The 16,185-nt window shown below is 40.3% G+C and overlaps 2 protein-coding genes across 2 annotated transcripts in view; one reads left to right on the top strand and one right to left on the bottom strand.

Moving 5' to 3' along the window:
- EVC2 (EvC ciliary complex subunit 2) overlaps positions 1–819 on the bottom strand; it is a 59,535-nt gene extending 58,716 nt beyond the window's left edge. The window contains exon 1 of the mRNA XM_054391430.1: positions 637–819. Coding sequence (XP_054247405.1) covers positions 637–819 — 183 coding nt within the window. The remainder of the gene's footprint in view (positions 1–636) is intronic.
- A 188-nt stretch (positions 820–1,007) lies between these two features.
- EVC (EvC ciliary complex subunit 1) overlaps positions 1,008–16,185 on the top strand; it is a 38,743-nt gene continuing 23,565 nt past the window's right edge. Inside the window, exons 1-8 of the mRNA XM_054391599.1 lie at positions 1,008–1,178; positions 4,776–4,871; positions 7,524–7,607; positions 8,100–8,332; positions 8,892–8,976; positions 11,216–11,314; positions 13,644–13,781; positions 15,705–15,863. Of these exons, the coding sequence (XP_054247574.1) occupies positions 1,008–1,178; positions 4,776–4,871; positions 7,524–7,607; positions 8,100–8,332; positions 8,892–8,976; positions 11,216–11,314; positions 13,644–13,781; positions 15,705–15,863 (1,065 nt within the window). The remainder of the gene's footprint in view (positions 1,179–4,775; positions 4,872–7,523; positions 7,608–8,099; positions 8,333–8,891; positions 8,977–11,215; positions 11,315–13,643; positions 13,782–15,704; positions 15,864–16,185) is intronic.

The raw sequence follows: 16,185 nt of genomic DNA, 5'->3' as shown, positions 1-16,185 counted from the left end.
CATGGACGTAAGCACACCATAGATACTGGTGTTTCATATTTTCATCAGTGCTTTACACTGGTGTCCCTACATCCATTTAGCGTCCTGCAGGTTTTTTTTGATTCTTCTACAATATTATTTCCCGCTGGTAAGTCTTTTTGTAATCACATAACAAACTATCGTGACTCCCTCCAGTCCCCACCGCAGTGTCTCAGGTATTCTCCAGGTACGCAAATGAAAACTACATTGACACGTTTTGAGACAGCTTCTTAGATACCTACCTACCTAAGGAGAAAGAACGAAGAACAGAGGGAGTACCCTAAACTGCTAGTGGCACTCCAAATAGCAGGCTGATACCAGTGAGGAAGGATGCTGTGACTAGGTAAAAACCTACTGAATACCTTTGCTCAGGAAGAACAGCCCAGCAGAGACACTGCTGGCATGTGGCACGTTGCAGTTGCCCCACCACGCCGAACCCTGACAGCTTTTCTAGCCTTTCTCCCCAGCCCAAGTGCCTGGGAAGCGGCTGCGGCTCTGCCAGGCCGCCACTGCTCCAGCAAACCCCATGGGGCTCCCTGCACCCTCAGACGCGGCCTCTCCTTCGCCGAGGAGCTTGACCCGCTACCCGCGCAGCGCCCCTCGGGCACACCGCCTTACCCCAGCCGCTGTCTGACCGCAGAGCTCCCGGGACGGGCCTGGTACCCCGGCCCTCTCCACGGGGCTCGGCGGGGCCCAGTCGCCGGCCCGGGCGCGCCAGGCGGCCGGTCCGAGGCTCTGGGCGGGCGCGGAGGGCCCGACGGGGACCAGAGCCAGCAGCAGGCCGGCCAGCAGCCGGCGCATGGCAGCGGCCGCCCCGGGCGCCGCAGAGACTTTCTAGGCGCTGTCCCGAGCCCGGCCGGGCTTCAGCCGCCGCATCCACCCGCCATCGGTCTCCTCCCACCGCGACGAGGACAGGGGGCGGGCGGCGGAGGAGCCCCGAGACCTCCCCTCTCTTCCCGGCGGGCAGGCCCGGCCCGGCTTGGGCCTGGATGGCGGCAGCCGGGGGCTGCGTAGGGGCGGTGGGGCTGCAATTCTGGGCTCGGTCCCTGCAGACACTGTCCGTCCTTCTGGCCCCCGCCGTGCTGCTGGGGCTGCTGCTGGGAGCCGCCGCCGCCGCCCTGCTCTACCGCTATGCGCTTGGGCCGTGCCGGCGGAGAGAGGTACGCGGGGCCGGCGGGCGGAGGACTGGCAGCCGGCCTTGCGTACTGCCTTCCGCCGCGGGGGAGCTCAGGCCTGACTCGGGTGAAGAGCTTGGAGGGGTCAGGACTCGTTTGCCAGGGGCCGCGGCCCCAGAGGCACCGGGAGGTGCCGCCAGCTCGGCTCTGTCCACCGCACGGGGGCTACCTGTGCTTCGCCGGGGCCCCGGGCGAACATCGGGGGCTGGTGATGGGCTTTATAGCGGTGACTGTGAGGGCTTGAGCTGCACTCGGTGCTAGGCGGGAAGCCCTGCAATTCCTGACACTCCTCTGTTGGGAAGGATTTTATTTCTTTGTGCATTTAAAAATTTACTGATACAAAGATGTTGACTCGAAAAAGACGCCGGTTTAAGTATGTATGCGTTCTTAATAGTACCCTACTCACCTATGTCTTTAGCATAGATGACCTGCAAGTTGCTTCTCGTAACAGTCACTTCTTGTAGAAGGCTGTGTTGCTTGTGGGGTCATGGAAGATGTAGTCAGCTTGCAGGAACTTAGTGTGATAATAGAAAATAAACACTAACTTCCATCTTAACTAGTTAAGAACAATCCGATTTCCAAAGCATTTCACAAACGTTTCCAAAGTTAATTTTACAAACAGCACAAGTATTACTACTAACCCACAACAATAACTTTACACTGAGAGTACACACATAACAGCCAAGGGAGGCAGAACAAATCTTGACAGTTTGCTTGATGCAAAACTAACAAGCTTTTTAAAGCATGTGCTTTTGTTGTTAACATACCTGCCTTGCTGTTGTAAGGATTGTGGTTCATATTACATAAAGTGTTTGTTTGGACTTCAGAGTTGCAGAGGTAACACATGCCCACAAAACTGCTACCAAGCAGGTACATTTTCTGGGAATTGTTATCGACTTCTGTTTTGTTTGTTTGTTTGTTTGTTTTTTTTTTTTTTTTTTTTTTCCTTCTCATTGCATTTAGTTTCAAGTTGTGCTGGATTGGCTGGATGTAGCAATGGTGCACGCTGGCACAGCTGGGAAATTTGGAGCCCTGCAGAGCATTCTGCCAGCCTGCAGTGGGGAGGTCTGGCTTGATTTGTTTTTTTTAACCACACCTTTTTTCAGCTACAGCAGCTCTGCTGTATGCATGTATCTGCTAGTGTTGAGCGTCATTAAACATGTCATAAGAGAAAAAATCTTGCTCCCAACTGCTTTTAAGTAGGAGATTTGAATCTCTGTTTGAAGCCATGCTTTAGCCTAGTAATGGAGGCACTTCACATGCTGGATCAATGCATCCTGTATGAGTGGAAAAGCCTCTCTGATTCAGTTACTCATTTTTCCTGCCTTAATAGCTGGTATCTTTGTTGTACTGCCACTACCAACTCAAATATAACCATGTATAATTTCATCCTGCATGTCGTTTATGTCAATGGGGAATAAAAGCTGTCAGTTCTCTCTGGCCTGGATCTTCAGACACATCTAGGTGCTTAAACACCATTAAAATCAATGCTGCTGCTGCTGCTGCTGTAAAAGAGTTGTTTAAGGAAAAATAAACTGCCCACTGACACATAGAGAGCACATTGCAGGGTGGGCAGATTGTATCCTACAAGTCTGATTTCCCAAATCTGACAGGGCTGCTTTCGGCTCTTGGTGCCTGTGCCTTTTTTGTGCTCTCTGCCACAGATTCTGTGGAGCTAGCCTGTTGGGTGTATAGCAGGTACTGGACTGCCTTCTGTATCCAGAGCAGTAGCAGGGACAGTTTACCTAATTATGCCATGTTCCTTCCCTTGCAGCAGGATCAGGACAAGTACCTGGAGTACAGAGCAGACATAAGCACTGTGACAAGCTACTGGCTTCTGTCATTCAACCCCAGTTAATCAATATTGTATAGATCTCAACCTGAATCTGTGGGACTTGGGTGCATGCTTTTAAGTGCCTTACTGGTTTGATGATCTGTACATAGGATGCATTTGGATAGTTTTAAGAGGAAACCTTTACCATGGTAACTTCAGACCATGTAGTGTACTGTAATACACGTCTATCGATAATAATTCTTCTATTAGAGTACAGCATTGCCTAGAGGCTCTCACGGCCCTCTGGATTGGAGCTTGTTTCATTATGATATTCTGGTAGATTAGCTTGATGAAGTGTTGCGGTAATTACAGTTAGACTTAATTTTATTGAAGTTCTTAATGGTCTGAAAGGAGAGAGCTCAGTAGCACTTAGCCGTAAAAATAACAAAGGGCAAAAACAAATGGAGAGGCAGGCAATGAGATTAGAAATATTAGCAAGAAACGAATGAATCCTGGAAAAAATCAAATACTTTAAAAATTATAACATTGGAGATATAAAGGAGTGAGAATGAATACTGGATAAATATGAATTAATTGAGAAACAAGCAGAGAAAAGCAAATTCTTACTCTGGAGTGGCTATGATGTGAAGTACAGTGGTGAATTCAGTGTGACTAGTTCTAAAAGTCCCAATCACTCAACCTAAATTTTGTGTACTTCTAGTTTGGGACCAAAAAAGTGACGAGATTGGTCAGGGAGACTTGCAGCTATTCTTTTGTCATAAGTAGATTTTTAGGAACTAGCATCTGCAACTTACCATGTCTTAGAGGCTAACCCAAGACTGTGATCTGTATTGTTGAACACCTCCTAAGTTCCAGAGAGATGACAGAGGCAAGTCATAAGGAAATAAATGTATGTAATTGCTGGGCAGTTCTCTGTATGTCGAGGAAATGGACTGCTTGATATACCAAAGGGTCAAATAATTCAAGGAGATTTTTTTGTAAGACAGTTTTCATTCATAGTGGCTGAAGTCATATCATCAGACTACACCAAAAGTAGTCAGTGGCCTGAAAACCTGAAAAAGAATTTAAAAATTAGTTGAGGTAGAGTGGGTACCATCTTTTCCTTCACTAAAAACATTCCTTGCAATGCTGTGTTTGGATGCATTGACCAACATTAGTATTGTATTTTGGTCTGTATAGTGCACAGGGAGGAATGTGTGCAGCAGGAGGTTTCGCTGCTGCACACTCTGTGTCCCTACCAGCAGCTGTGTGTTTGTTAGGGGAGTGAAGGCCAATGGTACAGGCTGCTTTTAGAGTAGGAATATGGTGAACATTTTCTGGTGGTCTTCCTGACAGGAACCTTCCCACATATAAAATTTCATTTAGGAAGTTTTTCTCATAGCAGGAGAGCAAAGCCACTCAGCGTTCCCCTCATTGTAGGCAATATAGCCAATTTTAGTTAAAGTACTTTAACTGAGAAATTTGAACTGGAACTATGAGCTTGACTCCATAGTCTGTAGCAAGATATTTTGAGAGCAGATGAATTGATTTGACATATTTACAGCCTCTTACAAATTAAAATTCTACTTCTAGACTGATAAGTCAAATTCATAAACTTCATTATTTTTTTCTTCTGAAATATGCAAAATTTTCATTTGTTTTCAGATTGTATTTTTCCAAAATTTTCAAGTAATACTGAAATCATTTTCAGGGTGGAGACATGAATGTGTCCAGGCTGCCAAAGATAATTTGAGTGAATCTCCATGATCCCAGTGTAATATTTTATCTATTTTCTCTTGGAATTTCAGAAGGATGATTCCCAGACACTTCTGGAAAGCTTTGACTCTGATGAAAAAGAATACACAGTCATGAAAAGTACATCAAAAGAGGAAATGGTGCTGGAGGTAAAGCTCTGCTCTTAATGGTACATTCTGCTGCATGTTGTAATGAGCACATTCCAAGGCCTGGTCCAAACTGTTCTAATTTTACTGAGTTTGGAATTGAGCCCTTGAAGTGTAAGAAGGAGAGTGGGAGTTGATGGCTGCTTAGGAATGCCACCATTTCAGGCACTCATTGCCCTTATGAATTCCATTTCTCCTGAGGGATTCTTTCTTGAGTATTTTAATTAAGATCCTGCGTAGGGGCTGCTTTGGTTTTGTCTTTCTATTATCCTTAATTTCAAAAGGCTGATGGAAAAACTCAACACCATTTACATGAGATGAAGTTTCTAAATACTGAAATCAGTGCTGATAGCTGACTGTGGATTCTTACCTGGAGAAGAAGATTTATTAGAGGGCTTTTGAGAGTTACAAAGATCCAGTCTGGAACAAGTATTTATTTTCTAGACCTTCCTTAGAGGCTCCAAATCTCACTTGGACTGTTTAGAACTGTAGAGAGAAAGAATGAATGAAGTAAAATGAGTATGTTTGCAAACAGTAGCATCTTCAATTGCCTTCATACATAGAAAAGCCTCCTAACAGCTGCTGGCTGAAGATATACTGCAGAGTTCAGATGGCCACAGGTACTGAAACACCACGGTGGTGAGCTGGGGCTCAAGGACAGTTAGACAAGTTGGAAAGAAAAGTAGGTTAAGACACAAAATTAACCCATCCTCAATCAAAATTTCAAATAACTTTTTGTGTGTGTATAATAATCTCAAAATAACTTGAGAACCAATCCTACCATGTAGTTGTTAGATCACTGCCTTTCACCCAAAGCTGAAGTGAACTCATTATATATGAATTACATACATGCAGAAAGTGCTACATGCAGAAAGTGTTGCTTAAAGCCAGCAAGTCTGGTGTTTAGCTTGCAACAAGAACTGGTTTCAAGACAAGGAAAAAGTAGACTTTGTTGTAAACATTGTACCCTTGTTTTAAATTCTTGGTAATGAATCTTCCCTTCAGTTTTGGGATCAGGAATGGTGACAAACCATGCTTGATCATTTTGCTTGAGTTAAAGTACAGCAGAACAACTGAGCATGGATTAGTTTCTCTCTTGGAGTGCAAATCCTGTGGGAGAACTTAAGTATGATACAGCTTTGTGCATATTACCAGTCCTGTGAAATGGGATCATGATCTTTTAAAGGTGATCATTCACAACTATATCCATTTCCCAAACACATTAGCTCATTGATAACACATTAAGAAGTAACCTTGTTATTTGAAAGGAGTTTCTCCCACCTATTTGTCTAACTACTGAAGTTTGTGGGTTTTTTTTCTATTAATTTGTTCTGATTCCCAGAGGCTTTTGCTGTTACTAGCATCAAATTGACAGTTCATGAAGAATTTTATATGGAAAAGGCTTTTAATTAGGTTAGAGCACTTCAGAAATACAGATATTTTCATTATGAGACCTTACACATTGCAATAATACCATAATTACCATGTTAATAATAACTGTGTATTACTCATACCTGCTGAGAAGCAGGATGTGTTACTTCTAGCACACTGTGATACAGCTTTGAGCTGGAGCTGCTCTGCCTCCAGCCATTGTGGAGCAATAACTCTGTTGGCTTCTGTCCCCTAATATGCACTGTAGCAGTGGGACTGCTCAGTATGAGCACGTTTTACACACTGACCCTATGCTTTTAGCTTGATCAGTAAACCCTAAAGTGAATTCTAGAAATAAATGAAATGGAGATGAAAAGGTGCAGTGATAAGTCTAATGAATGACATAGCTTGCTCTTCTCTTCCCGTTTCTACTTTTGACTCTGTCAGTGCTTTGATATTTCTTAGAAGAATCTATAAAGAAAATTAAGTTTTGATAAATGAGATTTTTTCATTTCATAAGACAAAATCAGACAACTTTGAATAGGAAAGCTTCTAAAGCTTGGATTTAAACATTCTATCTGTTGCTTATAGCCAACTTTTTATTAAGCTGTACATAACCTCACAAAACACAGCTGATTATCCATTTTTCCAGTGCATAAAGCAGTGGCTTAGAAAGAGGAGGAGCAGGAAGTCAGGTTAGGGTTGTATGAAATTGTATGAATGAAGATTGTATGAAAAGAATGCATTATCTTTAGAAAGTTCTTCAGAAGAATGCTGTTATTTTCTCTAGATTATAGGTGAAGTTGTACTATGAAAAAAAATTCTTCCTGGAAAAATTGTGACTGGTTTTGTTTCATCTAATGTTACTTTATTTAAATTAAAAGACTATATTTATAGCCATGATGGTAACTATGGTGCTTATCCTTTAGTAGTTTCTATTATGAAGATAATTTCAGTCTCTCATGTGAAATCTTCAGTTCCTGCTAAAGGTGGGGAGAGGGAAGCAAATTAAAAATAACTTCTGAATACCAGCTATTACCTGCTTTCCCTTGCAGGACTAAAAACATTTTGTAGCCGTGGTAATGACAGAGCTCCCCTTTATGGGTTTCATACTCTGAGTGAGTCTTATGAGATGATGTCTTGTGCCAAAGCAGAAGCAGTCAATAAATAGTTATCAATAGGAATTCCAAAGTTATGTAACCAAAAGGGGCACATAGTACTTGCAGTAGACAACTGCCAGATCTACTGCTCTTCCTAAATGGTTTTCTCTTCTCTTCCATACAGGAAAGTGAGTCTCCTCTGAACAGTAACATCACAGCATTTGCATTAAAGGCAAAAGTGATCTATCCCATCAATCAGAAATTCAGGGTAAGGTTTTCGATTCTACTTGTAAGCATTAATCACAACCACTCTGTGTCAGTGTAAATTACAGAGTCAAGTAATGGAAGAAAACTTACCTGCCAGTCTGCTGTTTATAGTCCATTGACACAGGGCTTGTTTTTAAGACATCAGCTGCTTTCAGCTCTCCCTGAAACCTGCAGTGCTTTCCATGATGTCCAGTCAATTTTCACTGTAGTCAAGTGACCTTTTCTTCCTATTGACAATAGTGGAAGTTAGGTCTGTCCAAGGAACCATAAGAAAAACCCTACAAGGATCTGTGCACTAAGCAGATAACCACAACAGAAGAATGCTTTTTTGGGCCACGCAGAAACCTGTCAGTATGATGAATCTCAATTTATGTGGAAACACCTTTGCTGTGTATATTGTTTAATTTTTCACTTGAAGTCAAATCCTGTAAATTGATGTTTATCTTTTTATTGTCTTGTATTAATTCACCTTGTGAATTTTCTTTAACTATAGCCTTTGGCAGATGGTTCATCCAATCCATCTTTGCATGAAAACCCAAAGCAGGCAGTTCTGCCTAATCAGGTCATGGAGACATCTACATCAGGCAGCCTGGGATCCCTGAGCCAGGGAGACAAGGAAGACTGCAGTTCCTCTACAACAATACATTCCACAACAAGTGATGACAGATTTCAGGCTCGAGCCTTCCTCAAGGTGACCAGCTTCCCTGAAGTGCTAACATGTGAGAGGTAAGCAGTAAACCCGCTCTTGTGTTTGGTCACTTCCTTGTGTGTCCCAGGGGTGACAGTGACTAAAGATCTGGTGTAAACCAAAGACTGGGCTTGAATGCATATGTTCACCACAACAGGACAGAATTATCTGATTATAACCCTAAGAAATGGTTGAGGAGATTGGAGTAATACATGCTGTATATAGAAAGCCAGTTTATTGTTTATGAAGTTCTGGGAATCACAACTTAGCAGAATGTATCTCACTGTTAGGACAAGGAGAGCCCTTTGTTTTGTCTCATGTGCTCAGTTCACATAAGCAGTGGCATGCTTGAGTGGGGATAGAGTCCTCTGCTCTGTAGAATGTGAAGTCACCCAACAAGTACCTTGAGAACACCAAGTGACAGTTGTCTGTTCTCTCCACTGTAGTGGGAACTTACTGTGGACACAGTTCCTTTTTCTCAGTGCCACTGATAAGCAGGTAGTGCTGATCAAAACGAGCTGTGTCAGCTCTGATTTTCTTTCAGCTGCACCACCTTTGTTTAGATTGATATTAACACATTTTTAATCTTTGTTTTAGTTTTGATGTTAAGCTCTGCCTTTGCAGCCTTGTTTTAAAGGATCTCATGCTTCTTGATACTGAACTCAGAAAAGAAAAACACATGGTAAGTACTCATGTCTCATTTAGAGCTAGTGGTTTTGAACATCTTGGTTAAGTATCAGTTTAGGAAATAACAAACATCTGAGTAGCTGGGAAGGAGTGTAGTAGAGTTGCATTTCTACAGTATTGTCTTTATTTTTTCTCCTGGTCTGCATATATGAGCTTCAGAAAGGAACAAAATACAATGAAATCTGTTGAGCTGTGAATTACACAAGGGCAGACTGGGTAATATAAAAATTTGGGTTTAAAACTTACTCCAGAGGATAACATACAGTACTTGGGGTTCATAAAAAGAGGGAAAAATATTTAATAGATGAGTTTATGTCTTAAAGATAATGCTTGTGCATTGCAACTCCAAGAACTCCAAGCTCTTTGAATAAAATTGAAAATTCAGTTTAGCTGAATCAGTACTATTGTAATAAGTACAATAGTCATGATTTTTTGCATAAATTAAGGTACCCATTTAAACCATAGGTAGCTACCTACCTCAAGTCACAGCATCCAAAGATGACAGTGAAAAACAAACCAGCAAACCAAACATGGATGCATACAATTAAAGCCACGAAACCCTGGATCAGGAGAATTGGTTATGGTGACTAGTTGTGGTCAAGGACAGAATCATTACTGTCACTGAGTTTCAGCTCAGTTACTATAAATCTGGACATAAAGTGTAAGGTATTCTCCTCTACTACTTTGCTGACCTTTGTTTAAACAGATGGGTCATTTCTGGTCATTTCAGATATAATTTATATTTCAAAGGGTGGGATTTTAGTAACTAATTTCCACACAGCCTGAAAGAAGAGGCATGAAGGAAAACCTGGAAAGCAACTTCTCTTCTGATAGATTATTCCCATCTAAAGTAGATGAGAAAGGGAACTTGATATTAGATTCCATATGGAAGTTTAGTTTGGCCAGGAGTACTTGAACTTGATCTCAAAGTTAATTATCAGCTTGTAAATGAATGTGTGGTAACAACATGGTGATGTAATCACAGAAACACTGAGAAAGGGAGCATGTAACACACTTTGTGGCCCACTAGAAGTTACCACAAAAGGCAGATGACTTTGACCTTTAGCAAACCTTTGAACGGCTTCATATTTTTGCTTACAAGGGAAAAAGGGGGGGAAAAAGGTGTACAGTCTCAAGAAGAGTTTCTTCCTTTTCCACTCTGCTTTCTGTGATTTCAGTCAGTCTTTCTTAAGATAAGGTCTAGGAAAAGGAAACACATTGTGTTCCTGAATTCCTTTTCTTTTTTTTTTTCCTTTTCTCTTTTTACTGGTATCTGGTGTGTGTGTATGTATATGTGTATATGTGTGTGTGTGTGTGTGTGTGTGTGTGTGTTCAAAACTTGCCAAACTCCAATCCAAAACAAGCAAGTGAGATCCAAAACATGGCTGCTTTATGCTTTTCTCTTCTACTTAGCTCTATTTATTACATATTTTCCAGATTTTACTCAGCTGAAATGTTGGCTTTGATAACTGTTTTTAAATGTAAATATTATTTTGTTTATGTTTAAAATGGGCAACTTCTGCATCATCTGTTTCTGAGTACATGAGTAACAGGCAGGTGGGCTCTTAAGTTTCACATTTTTATCTTCATGTTGGAAAATGCTGGAAGTGAATCCTCTTTACACTGACACTCTAGTTGAGGCAAGAGGGGAGGAGGTTAAGCAAAAATTATCCCAGCTGTTCACAAACACCTTTTTGAAGTCCCTAGTATTACAATCTCAAAACCAAAACCAAACAAAAAGCCCCAAACCACACAACTGGAAAACAGGTGTATTTTTTTGTAAGAGGGGGTAGCTAGAACTTGAGATCGTTACTTTTGGGCAGCGTGTAAAAATGTCTGATGCTTCATTTGGTTGACTGCTGTTGAAATCATAGGAATGAATATGTTTGTATGTTTCAGGTTAGGCATTCATTAAATTTTAGAAAAACTGACTTTATCTTTTTAAGTGACCTCCATTTTCGCCAGTAAAGGATGGTTTCAGATGTGTCAGTCTGGTTACAAGGACAAGTGAGATAATGTCTTTGTTCTTGTTAGAGTGCTCCAGGATCTTACTGAAGCCAAAGAATTTTTCACAGTAGAAATACTGCAGAGTTGCTGACGATGTTTCTGTTATTTTGCTTAGGATTCACTATAGTCTCACTGACTGATTTAAATCAACAAAGCTTATCACAAAGATGGCTTTACAGTGTTCAACAGGCACTTACCCTGCAGTATGTTTCTTTCCTTTTAAACAGATGTTTACTCAGGTTCTCAAAATATACCTCACAGACTTTCATCATAAAAAGAAGATTACTGATGACTTGTTCAAGAAGATCCTTTTAATTCAGGAAAATGTAAGTCTTTTTGTTGGTTGATATTTAAGACCACAGGAAATAAGAATTACTCCCAGCAGTCAGTGCAAGCTGCCTCAGCAGGCTCTCTCTCCTACTCCTTTTAAGCAGTAATGTAATTTGTAATCTGTTTCAGAGGAAATGCAAAGAAACACCCTTGTTAGTTGATTATCTCCATTACCTTGTGTGCATTTCCTCTTTGTTAATGTATGAGCTGATCAGGACAGTGATACGTGTAATCTGTTAAGGGTAAAAGTATTTTGTAGTTGAATCCATTCAAGCAAACAGAAAATTGTGAACCTTATTCGTGCAGGCTTAATTTCTAATTGTCAGGGCTTTGTCTGGTCCCATGTATCATCACTGATATTAAAATAGCAGGAAATAAAGTATCAGGGGGAAACTCAGGGCTTTCATCAAGGGAAAATAAACTTACTTTGCTGTCTTTTTTTCTTCCATATCTTTGTCTCAAAATCCATGTGCCACTTCTGAACTGAAAAATGTACATTGATAGTCAATAAGGATTTCAGGTGGAATTCAACTACTGTTTAAAGATTATTAGGAAAAAAAAAACAACAAAACTTTACAAAACTAAGCAAAGTAGGAGATCTACTGGTTCTATTTTCCCTTTTCAGATTGGAGTCATAGAATAGTCTAGGTTGAGAGGCGTATCTGGAGATCATCTGGCCCAACCTTCTGTAGGAGGAGGGGCCTTAAGTGGAGTTATCTAGTACTCTGCCAGTCCAAGTCATGAATATTTGCACTGAAGGAGACACCATCATTTTCTCTGAGCAGCTTAGTTCAAAGTTTAATTTTCTCCTAGTGATGATTATTTTTCTCTTACATACAGATGGAATTTCACCTTTAGGCATTAGTCTATTAGCTTGTGAGTTCTAGTTGTTGAGATTTGTTTGTGCAGTCTCACAATCTCTGAATTAATATCAAGAATCTCTGTAGCTGTACCTTATATTTTTTTATCAGAATGTATTTTGCCTTAAAACCACTCTTCTGCCTTAACTTCTCAGGTTTACTGTCAAAGGTGATTGCATCTACTAAATGAAATGCAAGATTTATTGTGCAGGTCCCTTTTTCTGATTGACTTGCAGTGATAACTGCAAATGATAAACACAAAGGTAATATAGTTTAGGGCATGATTGCCAGTATAGCCCAACCTTCAGTGAGGCTTGAGCATTGGTGTCTTCATGCACCTAACCAAGGTGCTGCAAGGCAAAGAATAAGTGCTGATTACTAGGTGCAGAAATTGCCAGAGTAGTCCAGTTGTTTAAGTGTCAATATGGGATTCCTGTGTTATTGGGAGAAGTGTCTTGGAAATATGACAGTTAGAGTTGGGCTATCAGATAAGAGGCAAGGCTTGTCATAAATACTGTGTGAAAGACAGTTGGTAATAAGCAAAAGCATTAGCAATGGAGCCTATTTACTGTAGCACTGGCAAGATCAAAGAATCACAGAATCAATGAGGTTGGAAAAGACCTCAAGGATCATCGAAGTCCAACCTGTCACCCAAGACCTCATGACCACTAAGATGGAGGATTATATAATTTATTGCAGACAGGATTTTCCTCTTAATTCTGCATTGTAAGAGTAATTAATGGGATTTTGATGAAATTGCTAGTGAAGCTTGTCAAAATCCCACTGTATTTCTTGAAGTCATAAGAGTAACCAAGTAATGGGGTGGTATTAAAAGTAAATGCTTGTTAGGCAAGGCATGTTTCAGCAACTGAAGTCACCATGTCAGTACTTACCTACTGAGTAATGGCAGAAGACCATGTTGCTATCATTAGTTTTCAGAGGAAAGCACCATGGTTTCAAAGGACTGAGAAGCTTTAAAAGCCCATATAATCATGTAGCCTGTAATTTGTACCTTCTAAGCGTTACAGGTGTGCACTAGCACTGTGCAGGAAACATTCTGATTCTTATATCTGGATACTTAACCTGTGCTTTTAAACACACTGTGTCCACTCACAGCTGCATTTTAAATAAGGCACATGCATTAAAATAAAAATATTTGTGGATAAATTCACAGGCTTATTAGTATGCAAGCTTATGGAGCAGTGCTTACTAAAACTTGAATTCAGTGGAGAGCACTCACAGACTAGTGGAAGTAGATGTATTTGTAATTATTTCAGAGCTCACATACATACCTTGAGTTTTCCTTGCTTGCTGCAGAAAGTGCAATACCCAGAGACAGCACTTCCTGAATGTTCTTGTTTAGCTTCCTTAGCCATGAGCCAGAACTGACATAGAAATCCACTCTGAATTTAGCTGTTATGTCTCCTCTTCTATTTAACAGAAAATAACTTGCTTCTTCCCCCAGGATTTTGAAGAATTGCAGAAACAACTTGACTCTCGACTCCAGAGTACTGAGATGTCAGAAGCCCATAACTCAGAGTACCAGACTCTAGAAGACTTAGAAAGGAAAGAAAAGGAATATTCTGAGCATGTGATAGATCATGTAGGTTCCTATTTTTTTGTAGAATTTCATTTTCATGTTATTCTTTTCATGAGAAATGCTTTTTTTCTTTACCTTTTGTGTTGTAGTTGAGATGTCTGAGTCCTGAAAACATTTTTTACATTGCTCTAGCAAAGTATTTACAACTCTCTCTGGGAGCCAAGGGGTTTTTTATACAAATACTGCTTTAACAGACTAGGTTTAGGGCTGAGAAATGTCTGTGGGTCATCAGATGGTAATATCTATTTCAAGCCTACGTATATCTTGACTTTTAGGAATTCTGTCCTGACACCTTGTCTCCTTCAATTCTCCATAACTTAGTAAGAGAGTAATTAGAGACTACAAAACTTTCTGAGCTGAAACAAGTACTGAGAAAATACAGTACAACCTTTTAGTATGCTTTGCACATATAGTTGAGCAAAACATTTTTCTTTAGTAACTTTCCACATTAGAATACATTTGCATATCTTTCAATGTAAAAATAGAGTTTGATAGCAGGCATTTGATTCTCAAAGTAAAGAATAATTTTATAATTTTTTTCTTTTAAGTAGTGTCATCCTGTCCCAATAGCTTGCATGCTACAAAATTGGGAGGTTTCAAAATAATTCTGTATATTATTTTTCAGTAAACTGAATGATCTGGAAGATATTCTCCTTTCCAGTCCTGTTTTTGAGGTTTGAGCAAATTCACTGCTGATGAAAACGAGAGGCTGACTAGTCAGACTGATGGCTCTGTGAGCTGCCTGTGCTGATTGACTGTGGCACTTCAGCCCTGAACTAAACAACCTGTCATCTCAGCCTTGGGCCTTTTTTAGAGGAGTTTGCATATTTTAATGTCTGGTGCTTAAGTGCTTCACTGGGAATTATCTCAGCCTTCTCTTGATTTTCTGTGCCTTTCACTTTATAATGGAAGTCCTGGTAACAATGGTACATCTGTATCAAGTTTCTTTTGCAATTTAACTTTTGCTCTGTAAAAAAAGTGATTGTTTTGAGTTCTCCAGAGTTAGTCACATAAAAAAAAAAATCACTGGAAGCCTAGCTGAGCAACCTGAGGTAGTTATTCACCAGCAGCAGTCATCTTTCACTGGGTCTGTCACTCTTACACCAGCAGATGCTTTTTCTCCATACTGAAAATGATTTCCCTGTACACAGATTTGGATAGATCAAGACCTTGAACTCATCCACTCTTCTGTCAGTAATATAAAGGGATTTATTGCCGTCCTCAAGGATGCTACTGTCACAGCTTTTTCAAAGCTCACATATACATAATAGAAATCTTGGCAATGGATATATTTTCTTACCTTTCTATGTACTAGTAATCCCACAGAATATTCATAATTTAAGTGCTTCTGGCATGAGAGCCTAAAACTGGAGATTGCCCATACAAAAAGATAGCAGAATGAGCACATACATTGTGCTGATACTGCATGAAGAACTTCATTCCAGTGCAGTTAATAAAGTGCTTTTGTAGCTTGTCATTGTGAAAGGCTTTGATGGTGAAATACAGTTACAATTTGCAGTTTTCCTTTTTTAGCAAAAGACTTGTTTGACTGGAGTGCCTGCTCCTGCAGCTAAATCAACTTGCCAGAGAAAAGGGCTACAAGCTTGTTACCTTTTTTTAGTTTTCCTGTTAACCCTAACAACAGGATAGGCTTTTATAGATGAAGTATGTGGAGAATTAACAACAAATTCTTAGAAAAACTACACTAAAAGAATATCAGGTGGTTATGTGTCCCCAACATATGTATCATTGTGTAGTAAACAGGCCCTGGAGGTTTGCAAAGTGTTCACTGGAACTACTAATACTGAAAGTTGCCTGTCAGCTCAGTGACTTCTATCTCAGTAGACTCATATGGCTCTGACTGTAATGCAATACTGGATGATTAATGAGGGAACATGAATTGTTTTTTTGATTCATATTCTACAGATGGAAGCTTTCTGGAAGCAGACTGACAAAGCCCAGCAGGCTTTTTTGGACCAATCAAAATGTTCAAGTGCCAAAGCAACAAAGATAATGATGGATCTGACTGAGAAGATGATTGCAGTGGAAAACTTATTAAGTGAATCTCAAGATTTGCAGGCAATGGTAAAGTTAAAAAAAAAAAAAATAGTTGAGAGAAATTTACTCAATCTGAACACAAAGAATGGTGCAAGTGTACAGTCCATCAGTCCTGTCTCTGGAATGAAGTAAACTACTTAAGTTGTCTCTTTCAGCTTTCTTGCAGAGAGCTCAATTTTCATGGCAGTTTATGAAGATTTACAAGAGGGTGAACTCTGAGGTTGAGCTCTAATTCTCAAAATACCATTTCCACAGTCATGTTAGGAAAAGGTGATATTAATGAAGCCCTTCAGTTGGAAACAACAGCACTAGATCTAATGATGAAGGGTAGTTTGGGAATGAGTAATTA

The sequence above is a fragment of the Indicator indicator genome, chromosome 23 (assembly GCF_027791375.1).
Source record: "Indicator indicator isolate 239-I01 chromosome 23, UM_Iind_1.1, whole genome shotgun sequence".
Lineage (NCBI taxonomy): Eukaryota > Metazoa > Chordata > Aves > Piciformes > Indicatoridae > Indicator > Indicator indicator.
This window is presented reverse-complemented; position numbering and strand designations above follow the sequence as displayed.